At 36.6% G+C, this 25,672-nt stretch overlaps 1 protein-coding gene across 8 annotated transcripts; it reads left to right on the top strand.

Annotated features, from left to right (window-relative positions):
* Positions 1–1,233: 1,233 nt before the first annotated feature.
* Positions 1,234–24,641, top strand: LOC132270825 (phosphoglucomutase, cytoplasmic-like). 8 transcript variants are annotated; one of them, XM_059772031.1, is made up of 8 exons: positions 1,455–1,507; positions 1,748–1,873; positions 3,061–3,171; positions 13,325–13,380; positions 14,500–14,619; positions 14,753–14,815; positions 23,963–24,076; positions 24,175–24,640. In XM_059772031.1, the coding sequence occupies exons 3-8, from the start codon at positions 3,141–3,143 to the stop codon at positions 24,304–24,306; spliced, it is 516 nt and encodes a 171-aa protein (XP_059628014.1). In that variant the 5' UTR covers positions 1,455–1,507; positions 1,748–1,873; positions 3,061–3,140; the 3' UTR covers positions 24,307–24,640. The 8 variants fall into 8 exon arrangements, with proteins under 8 accessions (XP_059628018.1, XP_059628016.1, XP_059628017.1 ...); XM_059772035.1 differs by lacking the exon at positions 1,748–1,873 and having other exon boundaries at positions 1,234–1,507; positions 24,175–24,641; XM_059772033.1 differs by lacking the exon at positions 3,061–3,171 and having other exon boundaries at positions 1,390–1,507; positions 1,715–1,873; positions 24,175–24,638.
* Positions 24,642–25,672: the final 1,031 nt, after the last annotated feature.

Raw genomic sequence — 25,672 nt, 5'->3', positions numbered from 1 at the left:
CTGTCTTCCTTGCTCGTCACCGTGATGAATTGATAATGATGATGTTGAGGGATGATCTTGACATATGTGAGTGCGTGATTTGTGGTGGTGGTGGTGGTGACGATATATGTGTGAGTATGTATATGTCGTGTGTCTATACAGACTATATATATATATATATATATATTATAGTAGTAGTTTGAGTTAGGGTTTGAGAGAGAGAAAAGAAAAGAAGAGGGTAAGGATATTTAAGTTAATTGTATTTATGAATTTTATATCGAAGAGTAATAAAATTAATTTATTATTATTGGGCGTCTTTGTCTATTTTATTAAACTTCACGATAATTTAAATGTTCAAAAATGATATAACTTCCGTTTACCTGTCCTTATACCAAATTTTAAGAGTGTTAGGGTACTTCTTTATTTTTTTTCAAATAACCATTTTATCATTGAAAATGTGGGTCCTAGACTCAAACTAGACATTTTTTTTTTTTTTTTTTGGGAATTTTGAGAAGAATGGAGTCAAATTCCTGATTTGACATCCCAATTTTCCCGTAAAATTACTATTTTGCCACTATGCTCGGTTTTGCTCCCCAATGCGGATTGCTTGATGCCTACAGTAAATTTAGATGGATAGTGGAAATCATTAAAAAATCTATGTATAAAAAATACAATGAAAAATTGAGTTTATAAAAGAAAAAAAAAATCATGAAAACGAGAATAAGTTAGACAAATACAATTACAAAAAATAAAAACCAAAATTTTAGTTAATTATAAAATTATGTATATAAAAAAGAGAGAATCAAAATTTTGAAATTTAAAATTTGAAATTTGGTTCTCTCTTTGAGCAAAAGTGCCACTGAGAGCTAAAATGATGGTGACGACAATGTTGTCAGGAAAATTGGTTCAATATAATTAATTGCATTGAAGGATATTGTATGTTGATATGGGTGCAAGTATATATATATATATATATAAATTTTGAATTTCGAAATTTGAAATTTGGTTCTTTCTCTTGGGCAACTGAGAGTTAAAAAGATGGTGACGACAATGTTATCAGGAAAATTGGTTTAATATAGGAGTAATTAATTGCATTGAATGACATCTGTGTGCTTGTGTTTTATACCGTTGCACGACTTGTACTAGTATTTATACGCCCATGGATGATGGGCCACCAGAAAAAAATATATATATTTTTAGGGCAAATCATTTCAGCCTCCCTAATCGCCGTCTGTGTCTCGTTCTCGGCTCTGAACTAACCCCCTCTCTCTCTCTGCAACTGCAAACTACAAAATCTACAAGAATCAGAAGTTCAAAACCTATATATTTCAGCTTATCTATCTGTCTGCAAGAATCAAAAGTTCAAAACCCATATCGGCATATCATTTCAGATTGTTCCAACAATCAAAACCCATATCTTTCAGTTTCCATCGCCCGCTGTTCCAGTTCGGGTTCGCCGTTCGCAGGCTTCAGCCGCTGTCTCTCAACTCTCAAGCTTGCTCCCCTCTCTCTCTGCAACTGCTAACTGGTATGTATGGGTTTTCTTTTAATTTTTTTTTTTTTCTAAATCAACTAATCAAGGTCTGCAATTCTTGTTTTGCAAACTAAATCCTATTTGGTGAAATATTTTATGATCTTTTTTGTATAATATATATATTCTATAACTTCTATTTCTGTTTTTTTTTTTGGTTGTTAAGCGTATCTAAGTTTCTAACCCTAGGTTTCCTAACATAAGGTATGTGCTGTCTCTCGGCTCTCTCTTTCTCAGTTCCTCCAGACGAACCCATCTGAAATCTTGCATATCTCTCACACTCATCATCAGTCCATAGTCCATCATTCCCTACAATAAATCGAAAAAACGACGACCTTTTCATCGGGATCTACCTATTTTCCGGTGCGTTTACAAGATTTTTCGATGGATCTGTCTTCTTCTTCGCTTCTCTTCTCTGGATCTTTCTTATTCTTCTCTTGTTAGATTGATTTAGACCTAGTAATGTGTGTAGATTGATATATGAAATCCCGATGTTGTTGCTTTTTTCTTTTTTGTGCTTGATTATCTATAGAAATTTGTTAGGGATTCTAACATTCATTCAAATGCTCTTAAGAGTTAGTTTCCTTTCTCAATTTCATGTCATATTTTGTTCTCTTAATGGCATTGCTATAGCGTGCAAAACCAGGATAAGGGCATATCCTCTGTTTTGTCCAACAGAATCCCACACCATACTGGTTTGTGCTAGTTCCTTGGGGTCATTAAAACTCTGTGGGTTATTCGTCATATGCATCAATCAGTACATAAAAACAATTCTCTCAATACATAGTATAGTCAATGAGGTATAGTATTGTCTTGATGTCAGTTAATATATCATTCTGTTTGACTGTCTCACGGCTAGATCAGTCAATACGCAATTGATTATTGTAACCAAAATAATGCATATGTACTTGTAGAAAATTTGAAAATGATCAATTAAAGTATAAGCTGTTTGATCTAACACATTACTCTTGCTGTTCTTTGTTTACCTTTCTTTTTCTCTTGTATCTAAAATAAAGAAAACATTTAAGTAGATTAATGATATTCTGATAGTCCAACTTAGTTTTAGGTTTTTTTTTTTTCACCCTGTATTACTTCTTTCGATTTTATTTTTCTTTTTCTTTTGAACTATATTACTTCATATCTAAGATGAAAGAAGGCTTAAAATCCTGACGCTATTTTAATTGTATTTTGGTTTGCTCTTTGTTAGTTGATTTTTAGTTCATGGGTCCAGTTTGTTTTGTTGTATTTCAATTGTATTTTGGTTTGCTCTTTGTTAGTTGATTTTTAGTTCATGGGTTCATGGGTCCGATCACTTATAGTTGTGTTGAATTTTGTCACCTTTGCATATAGTCTCATTCTTAGGGATGACAATTTGTTCTGCTCTACCTTGTTCAAATCAGCTATGTTCTCTCTTTTTTTTTTCTCTAGTTTTTAATCACCAAGGCTACCTTGTATCGATTATCACTAGAAATTTGTAGATCTACATTTTAATATTCGTTTTCACACCTTTTTGAAATTAATGCTTGCTCTATATTTGTCATCTCTACTAGGATTTGTGCGTAAATTTTTTGGATGGAGAGAAGAGACTGCGTCGAAGAAGAAGGGAAGTCTGAATCTGAGTTTTATCTTGATGAGCGTGTTGCCACTATTTTTCTTTCAAGGTTTCCAACCCTGAGCACTGCTTTGCAAAGCTTGGAAAAATATAATTTCGGGTGTGCTTTTCATGGGTTCGGCAACATTACTTAGCATCTTCAATTATCCCGTGTAGATTGCCATGCACAGTAGCACCACAGCGGGAGCCTTACGGCTCCCCTATATTCTTCAGTTACCCGTTTCAAAGGTGTAGGCTCCGCTATCGAGTTCTTAGATGTAGTAGACTTAGTTGCACAATCTTTTTTTATCCTTAAAATTTGGAATGAAAACTGATTAGGGCTATAACTGAAACCATATGTGGATTTCGATTGAGATTTTGAAAGGAACCCTGGGATCGCAAGAAATTCGCCTAGGGGAGGGTTACTTATGTAAAGGTAATCAATTTTATAGTCTAAAAAACATATTAATTCATTTGCCGAACCCATGAAACGCATGTATCTCTTTGGCAAATTGTATTCAAAATTTAGTTTAATTGGTTCATTAACTCCCCCAACTCCAGAATGTTGTAAGGTATTCAAAACATATTGGAGTTGTTCAAAACTCAATTTAATTGGTTCAAAACTCAATTTAATTGGTTCATCAACTAAATTTAATTGGTTCAATTAAATTGAGTTTTGAACAACTCTAGTACAACATCCTGGAGTTGGGAGTTGATGAACCAATTAAACTAAATAGATTAATATGTTTTTTAGACTATAAAATTGATAAGCTTTACATAAGTATCCCTCTCGTAGGCGAATTTATTGCGGTTTCAAAGTTCTTTTCAAAATCATATGGTTTCGGTTATAGTCCTGATAAGCTTTCAAGGATAAAAAAAGATTGTGCAACTAAGACTATTACATCTAAGAACTTGATAGCGGATAACTTGAAGAATATAGGAAGGCTCCCTTTCCACTAGATAGTAACAGTCACTGTGGTGCTAGTGTGCATGGCAATCTACACTGAATAAATCCATCGACCCATCCTTCCCGTTAGCTGCAGCCTTTTGATTTTCAACCAATCACAATGTGGAGGGGAAATTTTGTTTTCTGGTATCTTACAATTGGACAACTAATGTTTTTGTTGAGGTCAAGGCATGTAATGCATTCAGGTTTTTCAAGGATTTGAATACGTTTCGTCATTTCTCTCACTCAAGGAGCTCCCAGGAGATGAATCTCAATGGGACCTTTGTAATTCAAGTTATTTTTACTTCACTCTTTAATTAGAAGAGGATGTTTTGTATGTTGGAGGAACATTGTCTTGTTGGTTGATAGAATGTTATCTTTTAGTCTAATATGAATGCTGGCTGGATACTTGCAGGTGAATTTATTCACCCAACAAAATTACGTGCATAAGTTTGTGCAGTCAACATTCAATGCTCTCTCAGACCTCTCAAACGACTAAGTTAGAGATGGGTTTTGCCATTTCGTGGCTTACATATATGTTGGATAGGACATGAGTTTTACATGCCATGCTTACCAGTTTCTTGAGCAAATGTTTTTCTTGTCTCTCTAATCATTAATCTCAGAGTGCATATCTGACAGTAAACAAGCAATAATTATAGATATATATGTGGTAATTTGAAACTTATTTATCATTGGCCGATATACAAGGCATTAGCCACTTTCATGATTCTATCGGTAGCGGGAACCTTTTGAATGACCACATTCAAACTTGATCAGCCAATTTCATGATTCCATCGGTAGTGGGAACCTCTGGAATGACCACATTCAAACTTCTGTTTTGCAGAAAAGAAGACTTCAAGATCTTTTTTATGATTGGAAAGGAGAGAAATTGAAATACAGTAGCAAGAATTAAAAGGATAATTAAAATGTTTGTGTGTTGAACAAAGTACAATGCACATAAGTATGTCCTATTTATAAAACTACTGAATGACTAATTTGGGCTGTAGTGCAAGTCCAATTTTTTATTTTTTTATTTTTTATTTTATTTTTATTACTTACTGTATATCCGTAAATAGCTCGGTGGTTCATATACAATACTACTCTTCTTCTTAGCCCGGTCCACATGTAATACTACTCTTCTTCTTAACCTAGTCCACTTTGCAATCCTGCCTCTGTTTTGCAACTTCTACAAAGTGGTATTAATGGCTTGAATAATGCGGCATGTTCTTTGCCCTTCCCTAATCTGCAGCCGAAAGTTCTCACGTTTTTAATGGGCATAACCAAGTCTTCCGTCAATCTCCTAAGGGACAATATTTAGGTCATCACCACTGCATATGTGGCACAATAAAACAGAAAAGGAATGGAAGTTAGGTTGATCCATTTTATCTCTGGATGACATTATTCTTTTTTATTTTTGATTAACTAGTTAAGATTGTGACATATTGCGATGAAAATGGTGTTGGGCATCACATGAACTGTTAAAGGTAGTAGAAAGCAGATTCGTTCACAAGCTGTAAAAAGCAGATTCCTTCACATATTATGAACAGTTAAAAGCTACTTTATTTTCTGAAGCTACTTTATTTTTTGTATAAATTCTAATGATTTGTAAACAACAGGAAATCTGAAGCTACTTTATTTTCTGTATAAATTCTAATGATTTCTCTCTCTCTTTGTATTCTTCTCTCTTTAGTTTTCATTATTATTTGCATGAGAGTTGAAAAGTACTCTCAAAAGTGGAGAAGACAATGGGCAACCTTTTTTAACCCCTCCCAGTTTAGAATGAATGAGCAGGAACTTCATTGACACTTTGTGCATCAATTTCACTGAAAATTCTAGGAGATGGAATCATAGGCCGCCTTCAAATCTACTTTCAAAGCCATAGCTCACCATCACTCATACTAAAAAAGCCTTTTAAGAGATCATAAGCTAAAACAATGATACCTTGATATTGGAATTTCTTAGAAAATTGTCTAAATGCTTTGCAGCCAATAATGGAGACACGCGTGCACACACACATACATATATCTTTCTACGTAGCCAGTCTTTCCCTCTGTAGGGGTTCTTTTTTAATCAGATAGTAAATAATGATATAAAGGTGATATAAAAAATACAAATATGAAGGAAAACAGAGGAGATGCTCAGTGTAGGAGGACGAGAAGAATACCAACTAACAAGTAGGGTGAGTATACAGTATCTTATGACAACTTCCTCTTCTTGCCTGTTATTCCTTCATAGGACAATACTATTTATAGCAATGGATTTCATTGGTTATTATCCAATGGTCTCTTTGATGCATGGTTCCTCGCATGCATTACTCCTGATCTAGATTACGTGAGTAATCCTGGAGATTCAGGAATCTGAAGGGCCTAATCGTTTCCTTTAGCCTTGTCTTACATTGCCATGTCTCTTCTCCCTTAATCAGGGGCATTAAATGTTGCTTGGCCGTCGGTTGGCCAAGCCTGACACAACATTAAATGTGATTTTAAGGTTTGCTGTCATGACATGTATAATCCCATCATCTTGTTAATCGGGCTTTGTTGAAAGTGAAGGCACCTCTTGACTTCTCATCCACCAATCCAAGATCCTCCTAAGTTTCCCAAACATAGATTCCCTATAGCCGCGAAGACCTTACCTTCGTTTCGTGTTATACGCAATCCCTTGACTACGAGCCCCTTAGGGCTTGAATCCTTCGTAGTGATATTGTCTGGCGTAACGCCAAGACTCGAGGCATTCGAGAGCCGCCTGGAGCGATGCCAGGGCTTAGGGTGCTCGAGGATTGGCTCCTCGAGGCTTGATGGGCTTGGAGCGGTGCCAGGGCTTAGGGTGCTCGAGAATTGGCTCCTCGAGGCTTGGTGGGTCTAGAGTAATGCCAGGGCTTAGGGTGCTCGAGGATTGGCTCCTCGAGGCTTGATGTACGTGGAACAATGCCAGGGCTTAGGGTGCTCGAGGATTGGCTCCTCGAGGCTTGATGGGCTTGGGGCAATGCCAGGGCTTAGGGTGCTCGAGGATTGGCTCCTCGAGGCTTGATGGGCCTGGGGCGATGCTAGGGCTTAGGGGGTTCGAAGTTTGTTATTGCAAGGCTTGTTGGGCCTGGAGCAATGCCAGGGCTTAGGGAGCTCGAGGATTGGTTCCTCGAGGCTTGATAGGCTTGGAGCGATACCAGGGTTTAGGGTGCTCGAAGTTTGATCTTTCGAGACTTGATGGGCCTTGAGTGATGTCAAGACTTAGGGTGCTCAAAGTTTGATCCTTCGTGACTTTTGACTTTTCAAATTGCCACGGAGAATTTGGCTATGATTGTATTGACTTGTTAGCGTGCTATGTCAGCTTCTAATAAGTAACACCCACACTCTCTTATAAAATTTCATCTTGCTGCCAACATATTATACAAGTGACTGAGACACCATATTTTGATTGATTTGTAGTCGAAATGAACCTTTAGTTTACCAAATGATATTTCTTCTCCATTAGAAGGGCAGTAGGAAAATGCCTGGTTATGATAATATCCTTCAAGTTGAAGTATGCAAAAATGCTGTCAATGCACATCCTACAATTTGTCATATGATTTTCCATGAAATGGCTTTTGAATCACATGTTATGTTGACATAAACTGTTCCATTTGGTGAGGAATAACCAGATTTCAATGCAACACCAAATAAGAAGCCAAACATGCCCTCAGTTGATTGTTAAACATGCACTTGTTCTCTCTCGCTACGTACTGGTTCTGAAACATAGTAAATAGTGACCTTTAAAATGCAATAGGACGTTCTCTACCCGCAATTGTGTGAAATTAATTAAAGATCAATAAAATTACAATTTTATCCTTAACTTTACAACTCATTATCTAAAATTTTAGTTAGTTATAAAATTATGTATATAACAAAAGAGAGATACCAAAATTTTGAAGGATATTGTATGTTAATATGGGTGCAAGTATATATATATATATAAATTTTGAATTTCAAAATTTAAAATTTGGTTCTTTCTCTTGAGCAAAAAGTGCCACTGAGAGTTAAAAAGATGGTGTCGACAATGTTATCAGAAAATTGGTTCAATATAGGAGTAATTAATTGCATTGAATGATATCTGTATGCTTGTGTTTTTATACCGTTGCTCGACTTGTACCAGAATTTATAGGCCCATGGATGATGGGCCAACCAGAAAAAATATGTACATTTTTAGGGCAAATCATTTCATCCTCCCCAATCGCCTCCTTCTCTGTCTCGTTCTCATCTCTGAACTCTCTCTCTCTCTCTCTCTCTCTCTGCAACTGCAAACTACAAAATCTACAAGAATCAGAAGTTCAAAACCATATATTTAAAGATCAAAACCTATTACCTACATCAAAACCCATATCGGCATATCATTTCAGATTGTTCAAAAAATCAAAACCCAGATCTTTCAGTTTCCATCGCCCGCTGTTCCAGTTCGGGTTCGCCGTTCGCATGCTTCAGCCGCTGTCTCTTAACTCTCAAGCTTGCCCCCCTCTCTCTCTGCAACTGCTAACTTGTATGTGTGGGTTTTGTTTTAATTATTTTTTCTAAATCAACTAATCAATCTCTGTAATTCTTCTTTTGCAAACTAAATCCTTGATTTTGTATGGGTAAATTTGGCATCAGAAATTATTCATCAAGCCTGTCCTTCCCTTTCTTTCCATTTCCTCCCATTTTTGGGAGGATAAACAATACATTGTTCAAGCTTTGACATAACCTTCCAAAATCTTGCCTTTCCTTCCAACAATTTTTGCCAAACACAAATTTTTAATCCCTCCATCACCTTCCCTTCCCTTTCCTTCCTTTTCCATTGCACCAAACTGACCCTTAGGGTCATTAAAACTCTGTGGGTTATTCGTCATATGCATCAATCCGTACATAAAAAAACAGTTCTCTTAATACTTTGTCTCCTAGTCAATGAGTTATAGTATTGTCTTGATGTCAGTTAATATATCATTCTCTTTGTCTGTCTCAGGGCTAGATCAATCAATACGCATTTGATTATTGTAACCAAAATAATGCATATGTACTCGTAGAAAATTTGAAAATGATCAATTAAAGTATAAGCTGTTTGACCTAACACATTACTCTTGGTGTTCTTCTATACTTGAAATGTTTGTTTACCTTTCTTTTTCTCCTGTATCTGAAATAAAAGAAAACATTTAAGTAGATTAATGATATTCTGATAGTCCAAATTAGTTTTAGGTTTTTTTCACCCTGTATTACTTTCTGTTTTATTTTATTCTTCTTTTGAACTGTATTACTTCATATCTAAGATGAAAGAAGGCTTAAAATCATTTTCATTGTACTTTGGTTTGCTCTTTGTTAGTTGATTTTGAGTTCTTGGGTCCAATTTGTTTTGTTGTATTTTATTTTTTAGTGGGTTTTGATTTCTTCAATCCGATCACTTGTAGTTGTGTTGAATTTTGTCACCTTTGCTGAATTGTATAGTCTCGTTCTTAGGGATGACAATTTGTTCCGCTCTACCCTGTTCAAATCAATTATGCCCTCTTTTTTTTTTTTCCTCCTCTAGTTTTTAATCACCAAGGCTACCTTGTATCTGATTATCAGTAGAATTTTGCATATCTACATTTTAATATTCATTTTCACACCTTTTTGAAATTAATGCTTGCTTTATATTTGTCATCTCTACTAGGATTTATGCGTAATTTTTTTGCATGGAGAGAAGAGACTGCACCGAAGAAGAAGGGAAGTCTGAATCTGCATTGCGTTTTATGTTGTTGAGCGTGTCGCCACTATTTTTCTTTCGAGGTTTCCAACTGTCTAGTGGAAAGGTAGCCCTTACCTATATTCTTCCAGTTACCCATTTCAAAGGTGTATAGCTCCGAGTTCTTTGATCTAATAGACTTAGTTGCGCAATGTTTTTTTATTCTTAAAATTTTGAATGAAAGCTGATTAGGGATATAACCGAAACTGTACGCGGATTTCGATTGAGATTTTGAAAGAAACTTTGGACCACAAAAAATTCGCCTAGGGGAGGGTTACTTATGTAAAGCTTATTAATTTTATAGTCTAAAAAACATATTAATCCATTTGCCAAACCCACGAAAAGCATGTATCTATTCGGCAATTTGTATTCAAAACTCAGTTTAATTGGTTCATCAACTCCCGACTCCAGTATGTTGTAACTGCATTGGTATCTAATCAACACGTCTGAGGTATTCTCTATTTCTATTTGAGTCTGATAAAGAACTACACCCGAAATTATATTTTTCTAAGCTTTACAAACTTGACGGCACATCAGTAGTGTTCGGGTCGGAAACCTCGAAAGAAAAATAACGACGACAAGCCTGAATCTGCATCTTGATGAGCTTGTCATCGTTATTTTTCTTTTGAGGTTTCCGACCTGAACACTGCTGATGTGCCGTAAGTTTGCAAAGCTTGGAAAAATATAATTTCGGATGTGGTTCTCTATCAAACTTGAATGGAAATAGAGAATACCTCCGAGGTGTTGATTTGATACCAGCGTAGTTACAACATACTGGAGTTGATGAACCAATTAAACTGAGTTTTGAATACAATTTGCCAAAGACATACATGCTTTTCGTGGGTTCGAGGATTAATATGTTTTTTAGACTATAAAATTGATAAGACTATAAAATTGATAAGCTTTACATAAGTAACCCTCTGGTAGGCAATTTTTTTGCGGTCCCAGAGTTCCTTTCAAAATCTCAATCGAAATCAGCATATTGTTTCGGTAATAGCCCTGATCACATTTCATTAAAAATTTTAAGGATAAAAAAAGATTGCGCAACTAAGTCTATTACATCTAAGAACTCGATAGTGGAGCTCTACACCTTTGGAATGGGTGACTGGAAGAGAATAGTTAATGCTCCGTTTCCACTAGACAGTAACAGTAGCCGTGGTGCTACTGTCTATGGCAATCTACACTGGATAATTGAAGATACTAGAGTCAATGATTTTCTATTCTCCTTTGATAAAGAATATGGAGTGAACAGCTCATGGACTCAAGATTACAAAATCCATCGACCCATCCTTCCCCATTAGCTGCGGCCTGACAAAAACATTAGTTTTCGAATTGTAAGATATCAACCAATCACAATGTGGAGGGATGAAATTTTGTTTTCAGCACCGTCTTTGATATCTTACAATTGGACAACTAATGTTTTTGTTGAGGTCAACATAACCGGTATGCATTCAGGTTTTCAAGGATTTGAATACGTTTCGTCATTTCTCTCACTCAAGGAGCTCCCAGGAGATGAATCTCAAAAAGTTGGGATCTTTGCTGTGAGGAAGAAGGCGATTCAAGTTTTATTTCTATAAATTTAAGGTATTTTTACTTCACTTGAATGTGTTTAATTTTCAATTCTTATTAATTTTTATTTTGGATAGATTTGCTTAACGTTGAGAAGAGAGAGAGGACGTTTCATTAGGTTTTGTATGTTGGAGGAACATTCTCTTGTTGGTTGCTAGAATGTTTTCTTTTAGTCTAATATGTATGATGCTGGCTGGATACTTGCAGGTGAATTTATTCACCCAACAAAATTACTTGCATAATTTTGGCTAGTCAACATTTAATGCTCTCTCAGACAACAAAGTTAGAGGTGGGTTTTCACCATTTTGTGGCTTACATATATGTTAGATAAGACATGAGTTTTACAAGCCATGCTTACCAGTTTCTTCAGCAAATGTTATTCTTCTCTCTCTAATCATTAATCTCAGAGTGCATATCTGACAGTAAACAAGGAATAATTATAGATATATATGTGGTATTTTGAAACTTATTTATCATTGGCCAATATACAAGGCATCTGCCACTTTCATGATTCCATCGGTAGTGGGAACCTCTGGAAGTTGTGTTCTTACCGCTCTTCAAATTCACCCTTCTATCATTGTATTTTTTGTTTTGGTGATCTTAGTTGTTTGAATCCTCTAGACATTTTGTTGAGTGATGAATTACCTGATGTATGAAATTCTTCGTTGGAGACCATTCTTGTTGATTAAATTGTTTCTTTCTATTACTGAAAATTAAGGTCTATATTTTCTGAACTTTGACTTTGATTTAGTAAATTTCTCAGTAATACTTCTCAATATAATTAAATTAAATGGAATGCATAAATATATATACATATATATATATATATATATAATATTTGTAATAAAGACGTAAAACCAAGCAGTTAAATTGAGGTTTTGAGAAAACTTCAGTCTTCACAAAAAAATTTGTACGTATGAAACTATCGGTTATGTTCAGAAAAATTTTAGAAGTCAAAACTATTGCCTATAAATTTTGATACATAAAAACATGTTTGTTCGTATTCTTTTGGGAATTCGATAATTTGGAATTGAAATTCACAGTGTTATTTCTCCAGTTCCTGATCCATGTTATATGGTATGCTGGATATGTATCATTTTAAGTAGGCAGCATACACTATCACATAAATGTATATTTAATAGCATGGTTAAAGAGATTGATCTTTGTGGCCAAGAGCACCTAGAGAAAGGAACCTGATTTAAACTTATATGCTGCTAGTTTTGATGACCTGAATAGGAACATTATGTTCTTTTAATTATCATTTCTTTTACTAATGGCATGATTGTTTCAGCTTCTCTTTGCTTTGTGGTTCATGGTTTCATAGTTGGCACCAAAGGTTGCACTGCTGTAATAGTTAGAGTCCAACTATAGATCGTAGAGGTATACTTAGGTATGCATAGATTGGTGGCGCAATGGTTATGATGTAACAGTGGTAATGGTAGTGATGGAGAATGTTTTTGAGAACCTGGGGATCTTGAATATATATATATTTTTTGAGACATGGTATTTTGTAGTGGTTGAGTGTTGGGTAAGACGTGGGAAGGGTATACATGTTTGGAGCTACGACAGGATCCCAGATTATAAGTTCTATTAGATACGACTTAGGTTTTACTGGTGGAAATTATAGTATTGCTGGTATAAGTAGTCAATAATTACAATATGTAAAAATGAATCAAACATAATGAATGAGCTAGCCGGTCCTATGCTGGGGCTGGTGGTGAGGGTTTTACCTAACGATGCACAATGTGAAGAGAATATGGAGAGGTCTTACCACTTCTACGCTTGGTACAATAATCTTTTGTCGTAGGAGGGAAGCTGCTAACATTTCCATCATTAGAAATTATACTCCGAGCTACTTATTAACTGTAGTACTTTCCTTCTGGAAATGATTTTGAGAAATCCTCTTCTTGCTTCATTTTTCAAATGGTTCAGATAATTGCTGTTTATTGTATTATGTTTATTTTTTGTAACTGCATTTTCATTAATGCAGGTGCTACACTGGTTATTTCTGTTGACGGTCTCAATTTCTCAAAGGATGCCATCCAGGTACTGTATATATATATAATTCAAACCCCCCCCCCCCCCCCCCCCCCCCCCCCCCCCCCCCTTCCCTCTTCCCAAACACACCCACCCAACTGAGATATTTAGGTACTGAATCTCTGTTTTGGTTTTGTCAGCTTCGTTGAGTTAACATATAGGAAAATTGCTGATTAGTTATACTTTCTATTACAAAGAACAATAAGTCTTATAATACATTAGAACTTTATTAGGAACAAAGTCTTACTTCAATAAATATCTCCAACGAAGTGCAGAATTTTGTTAACAATGAAAATTTCCGGTATTGGCTTTTCTTGTTGAAATAACTGAATTACTAATTATACCCTTTGTCTCTTTTTTTTTTGTAACTACTATCAATTTACAATAACAATGAAAAAGTGACCTTTGTCTTACTCCTCAGGCCCTCGCAGTTCTGCTCGCTTAACATCAAAATTAAATATATTTTTTTTAGTAAATAGCCAGCTGCCCAATAGAACGAATTCTAGAATGCCTTGCCAGTTGCCACACAGGCTTGAGTTGAGTTGAATGGGGGGTGTCAGTGTAATTAGGAACAAAGTCTAGACATGATGGACCCAAGCTTGAGTTGGGGAGTTCGATACCTTAAGTAAGTTTGGTTCAGCATCTGATCTGTTCCATTCTGTTGAGATTGTTTATTTTCTTTGGGTATGTAAGAACACCTGCATCCAACTCAATCCACTAGCCCTCAGCCTCCCGTGTAAAGGATGGTGGTGGAGTAAATATTTACATGTATCATGCCTGAAGTATGTTTTTACATTCTATAGCTACTCTTATGGAGTAGAGTAAATAGCAAATGTGGTTGATTATATTATAGTGTCACTCTTGCTTTATGAAGGTTATCCCGTTTTCATGATGCATAAGAAACAAATTGTAGGCATAATGGTCTAGAAAAGGTCTACCTAGAAACTTAAGGTGGAGTGATTTTATTGCTTGTGTTGTGCCTGGCTGTAGGTTAGGTTTGGGGTTGATCACGCCCTTCAGTTCCATTTTAACAGACCTTGATTGCCTTAAATACTGGTTGTTGCCTTTACATACAGGTTATTGACCTTGTGATATGATATACTTGTTCTGTTTTGTAAAAACTGGCAGATTATAATTAAGATGTCAGCTGCAAAGCCTGCAAATGGAGTAAGACATGTTTGGGTTGGTCAGAATGGGCTCTCCACTCCTGCTATATCAGCTGTTATACGTGAAAGAACTGGTTCGGATGTAAGATAATCAGCTTTGTATTGCTACTCTAGATGTGTTGTGGAGTTCTCTTTTCATTATTACATTAGCAGTAAGACTTAACATTAAAAAGCAGGTCACAGCCAATTATGATCTTCTGTAAATTCCACTGCAGGGATCCAAGGCAACAGGAGCATTCATTTTGACAGCAAATCATAACCCAGGTGGTCCCAATGAGGTACCAGCTATGTTTGCTTCAATTATAAATTTTTATATTGACAAAACTTGTACAGTTTTGGTGATCCGTGATTTTACATTTTTTATACCAATAATAGATGTGGGTTCTTTTTTTATTTATTAATTTTATTTTAGCTTTAATTCTGTCATTGGTGGTGGAGTGCATCACTTGCATTTATCATCTTCTTTCACATTATTTTCTGGATTTTGGATTAAGTGATGCAACGATTGTTTATCCAAAATCATGAAGGTCACAGTGGTTGAAAAAAATGGCTCCATGTTAATTCACAGCTGGGAGAGCAATTTCTGTTTTATAATTTTTTTGGAGCTTACATTGTATACAAGGTGTCTCGTTGTTCAATTTGCTTTCTATGTTATTTGTAAATCCCATGTTATCTGTAAGTCGGATAACAGGTTAATGGGCTAATTTTTATTTGTTGAAGTAGACTTCGTAACATCAGCATGCACATAACATTCTTTGTTGGCTAAGTTATGCCATTGCCAATATGCACTGCAGATGTTCGCTTCTAATTTTGCTTGAAATCCTCTTCTTGATTGCTCATGGTTACTTCAAAATGTTTGATTCACGCGTGTGGTATTAAATCTTTTTGTGCTGGAGTCATTTAGTTTAAGATCTTATGGCCCTATTATTTATTTATTTTTTTTTTCTTTTCGAATTAGAAAGAGCAGGGCCTTACTTATTCAGGGGAGACGATAGTCTGATAAAGGGATAAGGGGCCTTTATGATCGGTGAAAGGGAATGTTCTTCATAGGGGGAGAGAGAAAAAATGTGGCCCAAGCACTTTTGAGTTTTTGTTAATTGTCGGTTTTTAAGTAATTAGAAAGCAGTTTTAATTTTGCTGAAGTTTGTTCTGACAATCTTTCGACATTTGATTTTTAAAGTTTCTTTCAGTCCAAAACAATAATTTATTTACTGTATAACAGGAATGGTATCATTGTTTTGCTATTGAGGGTAATACTAGGGAAAGAGGAAGGCCAAAGTTAACGTCGGTAGAGTTAGTAAAAAAGGATATGATAACATGTGGTTTGATTGAGTCTATAGCCTTAGGTAGAATAAAATGGAAACATGGGATTCATGTTGCCGACCCCAAGTAGTTGGGAAAAATGCTTCTTCTTCTTGTACCGAAGGCTCTGAATAGGTCATAGTGAGAGTGCCAAATTAGTCCTAGAGGGTTGTGTATTGGCCGTATGGATATTAATTTCAAAATTCAATTATTTACTAGATGCTCTGATTATGATTTGACTTTTTGTTTGTTTTAGTTATTCCTTATAGTGTGTATCCAATCACACAATTACATGAGCATGAAATATAAATAGAGAGCAGAGACATGAGAGTTTTACATGAAAAACCATAACAGAGAAAAGTGACGTGATCTCGCTCAGCCATAAATGATCGTCTATGAGAAATCGGTTACAAATATGTTGCAATTCCCACACCCTAGAACCCCTAGTTACATCTTGACACAGACTGTAGCCAAACTGACACTCAGACTCTCAGGTCCTTCATTCACTCCACTAGCAAGGCTTGCTTCATGCAATCTTCTTCTTCATGGTTGTCCAAATCTTCTGCTCAATATTCTGATCGGTTGAATTAATTTGCCTTGAAATTTGGTGATCTTCCTTCTTGTTGAACACTCAATTACATATGATGAAGCCCGAGAACACAGTAGATCAAGTAAACAAAGATTTTCTCTCTTTACATGATCAAAGGCTTGTGTCACACCCTAGGCTAATTATAAACCTATATTTATAGCCAATATATGTAGCTTACACGTTTTGGTAAGTTGAATCCTTATACAAATCTGTTTTGAGTGTTTTTCAAAAAATAAAATTTCGGGGTTCAGTCAATTGAGGCATCGATCGGCACATATTGGAAACCACCCGAGGGTTACTGTAGTTCAAAAGAAATTATTGATAAAGATTCGACAGATCCACCAATCAATTGAAGTCTACTGGAGAGCGCTTTGATCTATTGATCTATCTCTCGGTTCACATTCATTGCTTTTGAGAAAAGACTTAGTTTAGAACCTGTTCAAATTTCAATACTTTGAAAAGTCATTTTTCAAAAACAAGTTTGAACTAACACTTTGGGCCTCACCAAGATCCGAGTTAGGTTATCTAATGTCTTTATAAGGGCATGACTCTTTGGCACAATGCAACCAAGGTTTGAGTAGGACATTGCCAATACATGACTCATATACCCAACGGCAATCCATATGATACTTAACATTGGGTTTATTGATTATATTGTGTTTTTGGTTTATTTGTGAATTGTATATTATATCTAATCTTTATTTGATTTCTATTCATATATATATATGTGACAAACATTTGATGTTGATATAGTCAGAAGTTTACGGTGAGTGATTAGTGTTCATTATATGTTCCAATGACATGCAATTCATGTACCCATACACCACAATACATGACTCATATACCTAACAGCAATCCATATGATACTTGTTGAAACACTTATATGTATATATGCATTTAGGTTGGGGTCTTATGGTAATTAGATATAGGGTTTGTGGCTGTTATGTAATTATGCCTTTATTGTATTGTATTGTATATAAACTCTCCTTATGTCTTAGGGTTTAGAATAATGAAAATATGAGAAGCTTCTTCAGTGTCTCTCTCTTACGGTCTCTCTCTCTCTCTCTCTCTCTCTGTGTGTATTTCTACAATATACATATCTTCACTTTTACATGGTATCAGAGCGGATCAAAATTGTGAGTGTGGGAAATTGCAATTGTATTGTTCTTGTATAGATCTGTAGAGTTCAGAGCTCGCGACGGTATAAATCTGTAGATCTGTTCGCGACGGTGGTGGTGTTGCCGTTTTTTTTTTTTGGTGTCGACGAGCTCGCCGCCGTTTCTTGTCGTCGTCGCTCGTCTCTCGTCGTCATCGCTCGTCTCTCGTCGTTTGGTCTCAGATCTGAAACCCAGTTTTGTTACTCGCCGCCTTCTCTTGCCGTCGCTGCTTGCTGCTTGGTCACCGACGGCTGTTGCGAGGTGCATCGCTGCTTGCTTATTCCATCGTCGTTGCCGCTGCCGCTGCGTACTCGCCGGAGAGTTGAGAGACGAATGGTGTTTGGCTACAGGTGTTCGCTATCCTAATCCAGGTTAATATAAACCGGATTTGTTTCGGCCCGATCCAAGGTCCGGCTTGTTCTACCCGAACCAGAATCCGGCCCGCTAGACCCGATCCAGAATCCGGCCCGCTAGACCCGATCCAGAATCCGGCCCGTTAGACCCGATCCAGGATCCGGCCCGATTCTCTTGCCGGGTCTGTTTCGCTCCGAATCTTCTTTTGTTCGCGGTTAAACTCTGGTCTTGCCTTCTCGTGTGCAACAGCCTCTTTGGTAACTTGGCAGAGATAAGTTTTCTTTTTCCTTTCATATTCACATCTCCATGCCGGAAGATTCAAATGTTGCCTCTGGGTCTTCTGGAGTTAAATCTTTTGCAACATATGTTGATCCTGTTGGGCTGCAAATTACATCTATGAAATTAAGTAATTCCAATTACTTACTATGGGCTAAAGCAGTAAAGATTTCTTTAGGTGCCCGACGAAAGCTGAAGTTTATTACTACTGATCCTCCATCAAAAACATCAGCAACATATGAGGAATGGGAAACTGATAACTATATGGTTATGTCTTGGTTGTGGAACAGTATGGAACCTTCAATTGCATCCACTTTTATGTTTGTCAACACTGCCAAGGCAATCTGGGATGCAGTTAAAGAAACTTATTCCATGGACACAAATGTTTCGAGCATATATTCTTTGTATGAAAAGATATTTCATTCTCGTCAATCTGACTTCTCTGGTCAAGGGCTTGGTGAGTATTACAGTAATTTCAAAAGCCTGTTAGATGAGTTAAATCATTACCACCCCTTGACTACTGATCCTGATGTTCTCAAGCGACAACGTGAGGAATTTTCTGTTTCAATTTTTCTTGCTGGTTTGCACCCGAACCTTCATAATATTCGGGACCAGATTCTTGCGGGTGATGGAGGACTTCCATCTTTGGGTAACATTTACTCCCGCTTACTTAGGGTTTCAGAACAATCACATGTGACACCCATTGGAGTGAAAGAAAATTCAGCTATGATGATTCCTTCTTTTTTTCCACAGTCCTCTAGAGGTCGTGATAGTTCTACTGGCAACAGAGGGTATGGTGGAAATTCAGGAGATATTCCTAGTGGCAACAGAGGGTATGGTGGAAATTCAGGTAGTTCTCGTGGCGGTAGTGGCCGCGATAGAAGTCGCAATCGCCGTGGTCGTGGACGTAGTGACACTCGTATGTGCAGCCACTGTAAAGGTACTAACCATTCTGTTGAGAATTGTTGGACTCTTCATGGGAAACCAGCATGGGCAAATCAAGCAGTATCTTCCTCTGACCTTGCGGGGTCTCATCCCTCTCTTGGTCAGACTTCTGTATTACCATCACCTGCAGCTACTAGTGACACTGTGACACTATCACTATCACGAGCTGAGTTCAGTGCTTTGGTCAACCGGACACATCCCAACTCTACTGATGTAATTAATTTTGCGCAATCAGGTAATATTGCATGCTTGTCCGATTTATAGACTTCAGCATCCCCTTGGGTCATTGACTCTGGGGCTTCTACCCATCTCACAGGTGATGCCTCTCTATTTTCTAACTTTCAGAAGTCTAGTTCCTCATCTTTTGTTACTCTGGCTGATGGTAGAACATGTTCCATTATTGGCAAGGGAACAATTAAATTAACCCCATCCATTTCTTTATCCTCTGTGCAATTAGTTCCAAATTTTCCTTTTAATTTATTATCTGTAAGTAAATTGACTCAAGCTCTGAAGTGTTTTGTCACATTTTATCCTTCGTCTTGTGTCTTTCAGGACCTCAACACGAAACAGACGATTGGTGGGGGCAGTAACAGAAATGGCCTATACTATTTGGATTGCAAACCTTCCACTGTTGCTTTACATTCCCAGATGTCTGTGTGCCAGTGGCATTACCGGTTAGGTCATCCCTCGTTGCAGTATTTGAAGTCTGCTTTGCCTTTTCTTGAGTCGGTACCTATTTTAAATTGTGAGTCTTGTCAGTTGGGTAAGCACCATAGAGTGCCGTTCCCTCCTCGTATTGTTAATCGTCGGTCTTCTTTATTTGAATTAGTACATACGGACATTTGGGGTCCCGCTCGTCACACTAGTCACTCAGGTTTTTCTTATTTTGTTACCTTTGTTGATGATTATTCAAGGATGACTTGGTTGTTTTTAATAAAAGACCGTTCTGAACTGTTTTCCATATTTCAAATATTTTTAAAAGAAATTGAGGTCCAATTTGGGTGTGTTATACGCACTTTACAATCTGATAATGCTATGGAGTATGTCAAAGGTGCTATTTCTAATTTTTGTGACTCCCGTGGTATTTTGCACCAAACTTCTTGTTCTTATACTCCTCAACAAAATGGCGTAGCTGAACAGAAAAATAGGCATTTAATTGAAATAGCTCGTACATTGATGATACATATGCATCTTCCAAAAGCATTTTGGGGTGATGCTGTTTTAACTGCTTGTTATTTAATTAATCGTATGCCATCTTCCGTTCTTAATTGGAAATGTCCTTACTCCTTTGTTTTTCCTACTCGACCATTATTTGCATTGCCGCCTCGTGTTTTTGGGTGTGTGTGTTTTGCTCACATATTACGTCCTGGCGCTGATAAATTGTCTCCTCGTGCCATTAAATGTGTCTTTATTGGATACTCTCGGACTCAAAAAGGTTATAAATGCTGGGATCCTAGCACTCATAAGGCTTTTGTGTGCATGGACGTTACAATTTTTGAGGATACTCCTTATTTTTCTTCACATAGTTCGTCTTTAGATACCGAGCTGCTGCTTCCGTTACCTGTTGTGTCAAATTCATTACCCTGTGACCCACCACAATCACCTCATGTGCCACCGCCTCTTCAAGTGTATAGCCGTCGATCACGAGTAGCCCCCCCCCCCCCCCCCCCCAATTGTCTACTTCTATTGAGGCTCCTCCTGCTACTGATGATCTTCCTATCGCATTACGTAAGGGTGTTCGCTCCTGTGTCACTGCACACCCCATATCCAACTTTGTTTCCTATAAAAAGGTATCGCCCTCATTTTCTTGTTTTTTATCCACGTTATCTGCTACTGCTGTTCCAAAAACTGTGCAGGATGCTCTATCTGATACAGCTTGGCGCAAAGCCATGATAGATGAAATGGATGCTCTTCATCATAATGGGACATGGGATCTTGTTTCCTTACCCCTCGGTTCCAAAACGGTTGGTTGTAAGTGGGTCTACACTATCAAATATCTCCATGATGGATCTGTTGAGCGATTGAAGGCTCGTCTTGTTGCAAAGGGATACACACAAACCTATGGTATTGATTATGATGAAACCTTTTCTCCTGTTGCGAAAATTTCTTCTATCCGAATCCTTATTTCTATTGCCGCCAATCGTAATTGGCCATTGTTTCAATTAAATGTGAAAAATGCTTTCTTACATGGTGACTTACATGAAGAGGTTTACATGGAGCAACCACCTGGATTTGTTGCTCAGGGGGAGTCTCGTTATGCTGTATGTCGACTTAAAAAGGCCCTGTACGGATTGAAACAATCTCCAAGGGCTTGGTTTGGAAAATTCTCCGAGGCAGTACTTTCCTTTGGCCTTAACAGATGTGAGACAGATCATTCGGTATTTCACCAACATACTTAAACTGGCTTTATATTTCTTGTGGTATATGTAGATGATATTGTTATAACAGGTGATAATTCTGACGGCATTGCAAAGTTAAAATTGTTTTTGCAGAATCGGTTTCACACAAAGGATCTAGGCAAACTCAAATATTTCTTGGGTATTGAGGTTGCTAGATCCAAGGAAGGTATAAGTCTATCTCAAAGAAAATATGTGTTGGACTTGTTAAAAGAAACAGGTATGTTAGGTACTCGCCCTGCTGATGCTCCTATGGACCCAAATATAAAATTATTACTTGATGAGGGTGATTTATTTAACGATCATGGCAGATATCGACGTCTAGTTGGGAAATTAATTTATCTCACTATCACCCGACCTGACATTTCATATGCAGTTAGTGTTGTAAGTCAGTTCATGAGTGTTCCTAGAGTACCACATTGGAATGCTGTTCTTCGAATTATTCGATATCTCAAACAAGCTTCAAACAAGCTCCAGGTTTTGGATTACTATATAAACCTAATGGTCATCTTAATGGGACAGGTTTCACAGATGCTGACTGGGCTGGTTCTCCCTCAGATAGGAAATCTACTACAGGCTATTGTACACTTGTTGGTGGAAACCTTGTTACATGGAAAAGTAAGAAGCAAACAGTTGTAGCACGGTCTAGCGCTGAAGCAGAATATAGGGCGATGGCCCATACCTCTAGTGAGTTAACGTGGATTCAACACTTTCTTGAAGAACTTGGGTTAATAGTCAAGACTCCTATTCCACTGCTATGTGATAACCAAGCTGCTATTCACATCGCATCCAATCCGGTTTTTCATGAAAGAACCAAGCACATTGAAGTTGATTGTCACTTCACTCGAGAGAAAATATTGAGTGGAAATATTTCTACTCCATTCGTGAAGTCTGAAGACCAATTAGCTGATATGTTTACTAAGGCTCTTGGTCTTAATTGGTTAAAAATAATTTGTTCCAAGCTGGGATTATATAATATATATTCTCCAGCTTGAGGGGGAGTGTTGAAACACTTATATGTATATATGCATTTAGGTTGGGGTCTTATGGTAATTAGATATAGGGTTTGTGGCTGTTATGTAATTATGCCTTTATTGTATTGTATTGTATATAAACTCTCCTTATGTCTTAGGGTTTAGAATAATGAAAATATGAGAAGCTTCTTCAGTGTCTCTCTCTTACGGTCTCTCTCTCTCTCTCTCTCTCTCTCTCTGTATTTCTACAATATACATATCTTCACTTTTACAATACTAAACATTGGGTTGATTGATTATATTGTGTTTTTGGTTTATTTGTGAATTGTATATTTTATCTAATCTTTATTTGATTTCTATTCATATATCTATATCTGACAAACATTTGATGTTGATATAGTTAGAAGTTTATGGTGAGTGATTAGTGTTCATTATATGTTCCAATGACATGCAATTCATGTACCTATACACCACATGTCAAATACATGCATTTTATTTTACTCTAATTCAAGTGTTATTTTTCTTCAAAATTTCCATAATTTGTGCTATCACTAACCATATTTTTTCCTCCAAAAGTTGAGATAACAATATCACTAGCCATGTGTTTGTCGTTGTACCTATATTTTTCGAACTTTTGATGTACTTATTGATACTTTATTCCTTGGTCTCGCGATTGTGTGAGTGCGTGCCAGAGTGTGTGGGCAGTCATGTGCCTTCGATAACCTTTTTTAGGATGAGTTTTTATGGCTGAATACTCTTCCGATTTGTAAGATCAACTCTTTTTCCCACGTCAAGTATCCTTTATTTTCTGTGTTGTCTGAGTACAAGAATTTTAAGCTAAAATTGCATCGCGTAATATGGAAATTCACATTTTTATTTATCTCAATCTTATTTCTGTGTTGTTAGATAGAAAGGATGAAAATAAAGTAAAACAAAAGCTATCCATTAAAAAATTAAGGTCCCGTTTGTTTGGATGTAAAATATTTTTTTATTTTTTGGTGTTTGGTTGTCGTAAAATAGTTTCGAAGAAAAAAAATATTAAAATTTAACAAAAATAACTTATACATCAATTTTCTACATGTTATTTTATATGCCCCGCTTGAACCTTTGTCAAACACCGATATAGCATAGACATAGTAAAAATAAAAAAATATGTTTGAAAAAGAATATTGTCGGGAGCAACTCAAAACTGGGAGCTGTCAATAAAATAATAATTCATGTGTATGCCAAAATTATTGCGTCAGGAAATAAACTGGAAAGACAAGAAATGCGTGGGTGGACGATAGCACGTCTATTCCGAGGAGAAAACAATGACGTTTGATCTTCCATTTGAGTAACGAAATAGCAGGAATTTTCAAATAGAGTTTTCAGATGGCTAATCTCTGATTCTCTTTCTAATGCTTTTTTGTTTCTTATTTTGATTTTTATACAGGATTTTGGAATTAAATGCATGGCAAATGGACCTGCACCAGAGGGAATTACTGTTAAGATCTTTGAGAACAGAAGAACATTTGAGGAGTACTTGATGGCTGATGGCCTGCCACATGTATGACCACCTTCTTAAGCAATAGTGATATTGCTAGATTGCATCATGTTGCCTTACCGATTGCATGCTTATCATAAATTTGTTGATATTTATTCCAGGTGGATATCTCTGCAATAGGCATAACAAAGTTTGCTGGACCAGGGGGGCAATTCGACGTTGATGCTTTTGATTCACCTAGTGATTTTGTGAAATTGATGAAGTATGCTATCTTCACAGGATCAAACCTATAAGTTCTCACTTTTTAATGGGATATTTGTACGCTGTAATGCATATGGTAATTGTCAAAACATTATTCATTTTGGCTAAAGCACAAATGAATGGTAGCCAAATACTGTATTAAAGTAGGTTAATTTCCTACCAACCTGATAGGCCAAGGGTGAATGGTGGGATGTGCCATATCCTTGCACGAGACGACCCACGTAGATACAGCTATCCTTTTGAGTTATGTGCTTGTATAGCGTTGTTCATACATCCCTATATCATATTTTTTGGGCTCAAAAAATACCTTTGGGTTATTGGAAGCGTAGTCTTCAAATTATGAATAGAAAATTGATTAAATGATTGAAAGGTTGTTTGGAATGACCACATTCAAACTTCTTTTCTTGCAGAAAAGAAGACTTCAAGATCTTTATTATGATTGGAAAGGAAAGAAATTGAAATACAGTAGCAGGAATTGAAAGGATAATTAAAACGTGTAGTTATGTGTTGAACAAAGTTTACAATGCACATAAGTATGTCCTATTTATAAAACTCTAGGATGACAATGCTACAATGTCTTCCTTACATAAGTAGGTATCATCAACCGTTGTGAGCTTCCATGTGGAACGGTCAAAATTCTCGCCAGGTGTCCTATGTCTTCCTTGTTCTTCTCATTGTGTTTGCATGTCTAAGACCGTGTTTCTCTCTGTTAATGGGGTGTCCTACCAAAGGACTAACTTGGGCAGCTCAAGTCCAATTTTATTATTATTTTTTTTTTTAACTACCCAGTTCATATACAATACTACTATTCTTTTAGTCCGGTTCATGTGTAATAGTAGTATTCCTCTTAACCCAGTTCACTTTGCAATCTTGCCTCTGGTTTGCAACTTTTACAAAGTGGTGTTAATGGCTTGAATCATGCGGCATGTTCTTTGCCCACGTTTTTAATGGACATCTCACGTTCTTAGGCAATCCTTCATCGTTTGTTGGTTTTAGGCAAGTCTTTTGTTAATCTCTTAAGAGACAATATTTATGTCATCACCACTACATATGTGGCACAATCAAAAAGAGAAGGAACGGAAGTCAGGTTGATCCATTTTATCTCTAGACAATATTATTCTTTTTAACTTTTTGATTGACATTGTGACATATTTGGACGATATTATTCTTTTTTATTTTTGATTGACCAGTCAAGATTGTGACATATTTGCGATGACAATATTATTCTTTTTAACTTTTTGACATTGTGACATATTTGGACGATATTATTCTTTTTTATTTTTAATTGACCAGTCAAAATTGTGACATATTTGCAATGAGAATGGTGTTGGGCCTCACCTAACTATTATTATTTGAATGAGAGTTGAAATGTACTCTCTCAAAGTGGAGAAGACAATG

The sequence above is a fragment of the Cornus florida genome, unplaced genomic scaffold (assembly GCF_030987335.1).
Source record: "Cornus florida cultivar Cherokee Brave unplaced genomic scaffold, ASM3098733v1 CherokeeBrave_3.0.0_Hap2_Chr08, whole genome shotgun sequence".
NCBI lineage: Eukaryota > Viridiplantae > Streptophyta > Magnoliopsida > Cornales > Cornaceae > Cornus > Cornus florida.
Note: the sequence above shows the minus strand (reverse complement) of the source record. Positions and strands in the feature narration are given on the sequence as shown.

What these genes read in the sequence shown, in the direction of transcription:
- LOC132270825 (XM_059772028.1), top strand. Translation starts at nt 8,124, where the DNA reads ATGATATCTGTATGCTTGTGTTTTTATACCGTTGCTCGACTTGTACCA. An exon ending in GTGAAAGAACTGGTTCGGAT is followed by an intron (nt 14,620 to 14,752) that starts GTAAGATAATCA and finishes ATTCCACTGCAG; the next exon opens with GGATCCAAGGCAACAGGAGC. An exon ending in TGGCTGATGGCCTGCCACAT is followed by an intron (nt 24,077 to 24,174) that starts GTATGACCACCT and finishes TATTTATTCCAG; the next exon opens with GTGGATATCTCTGCAATAGG.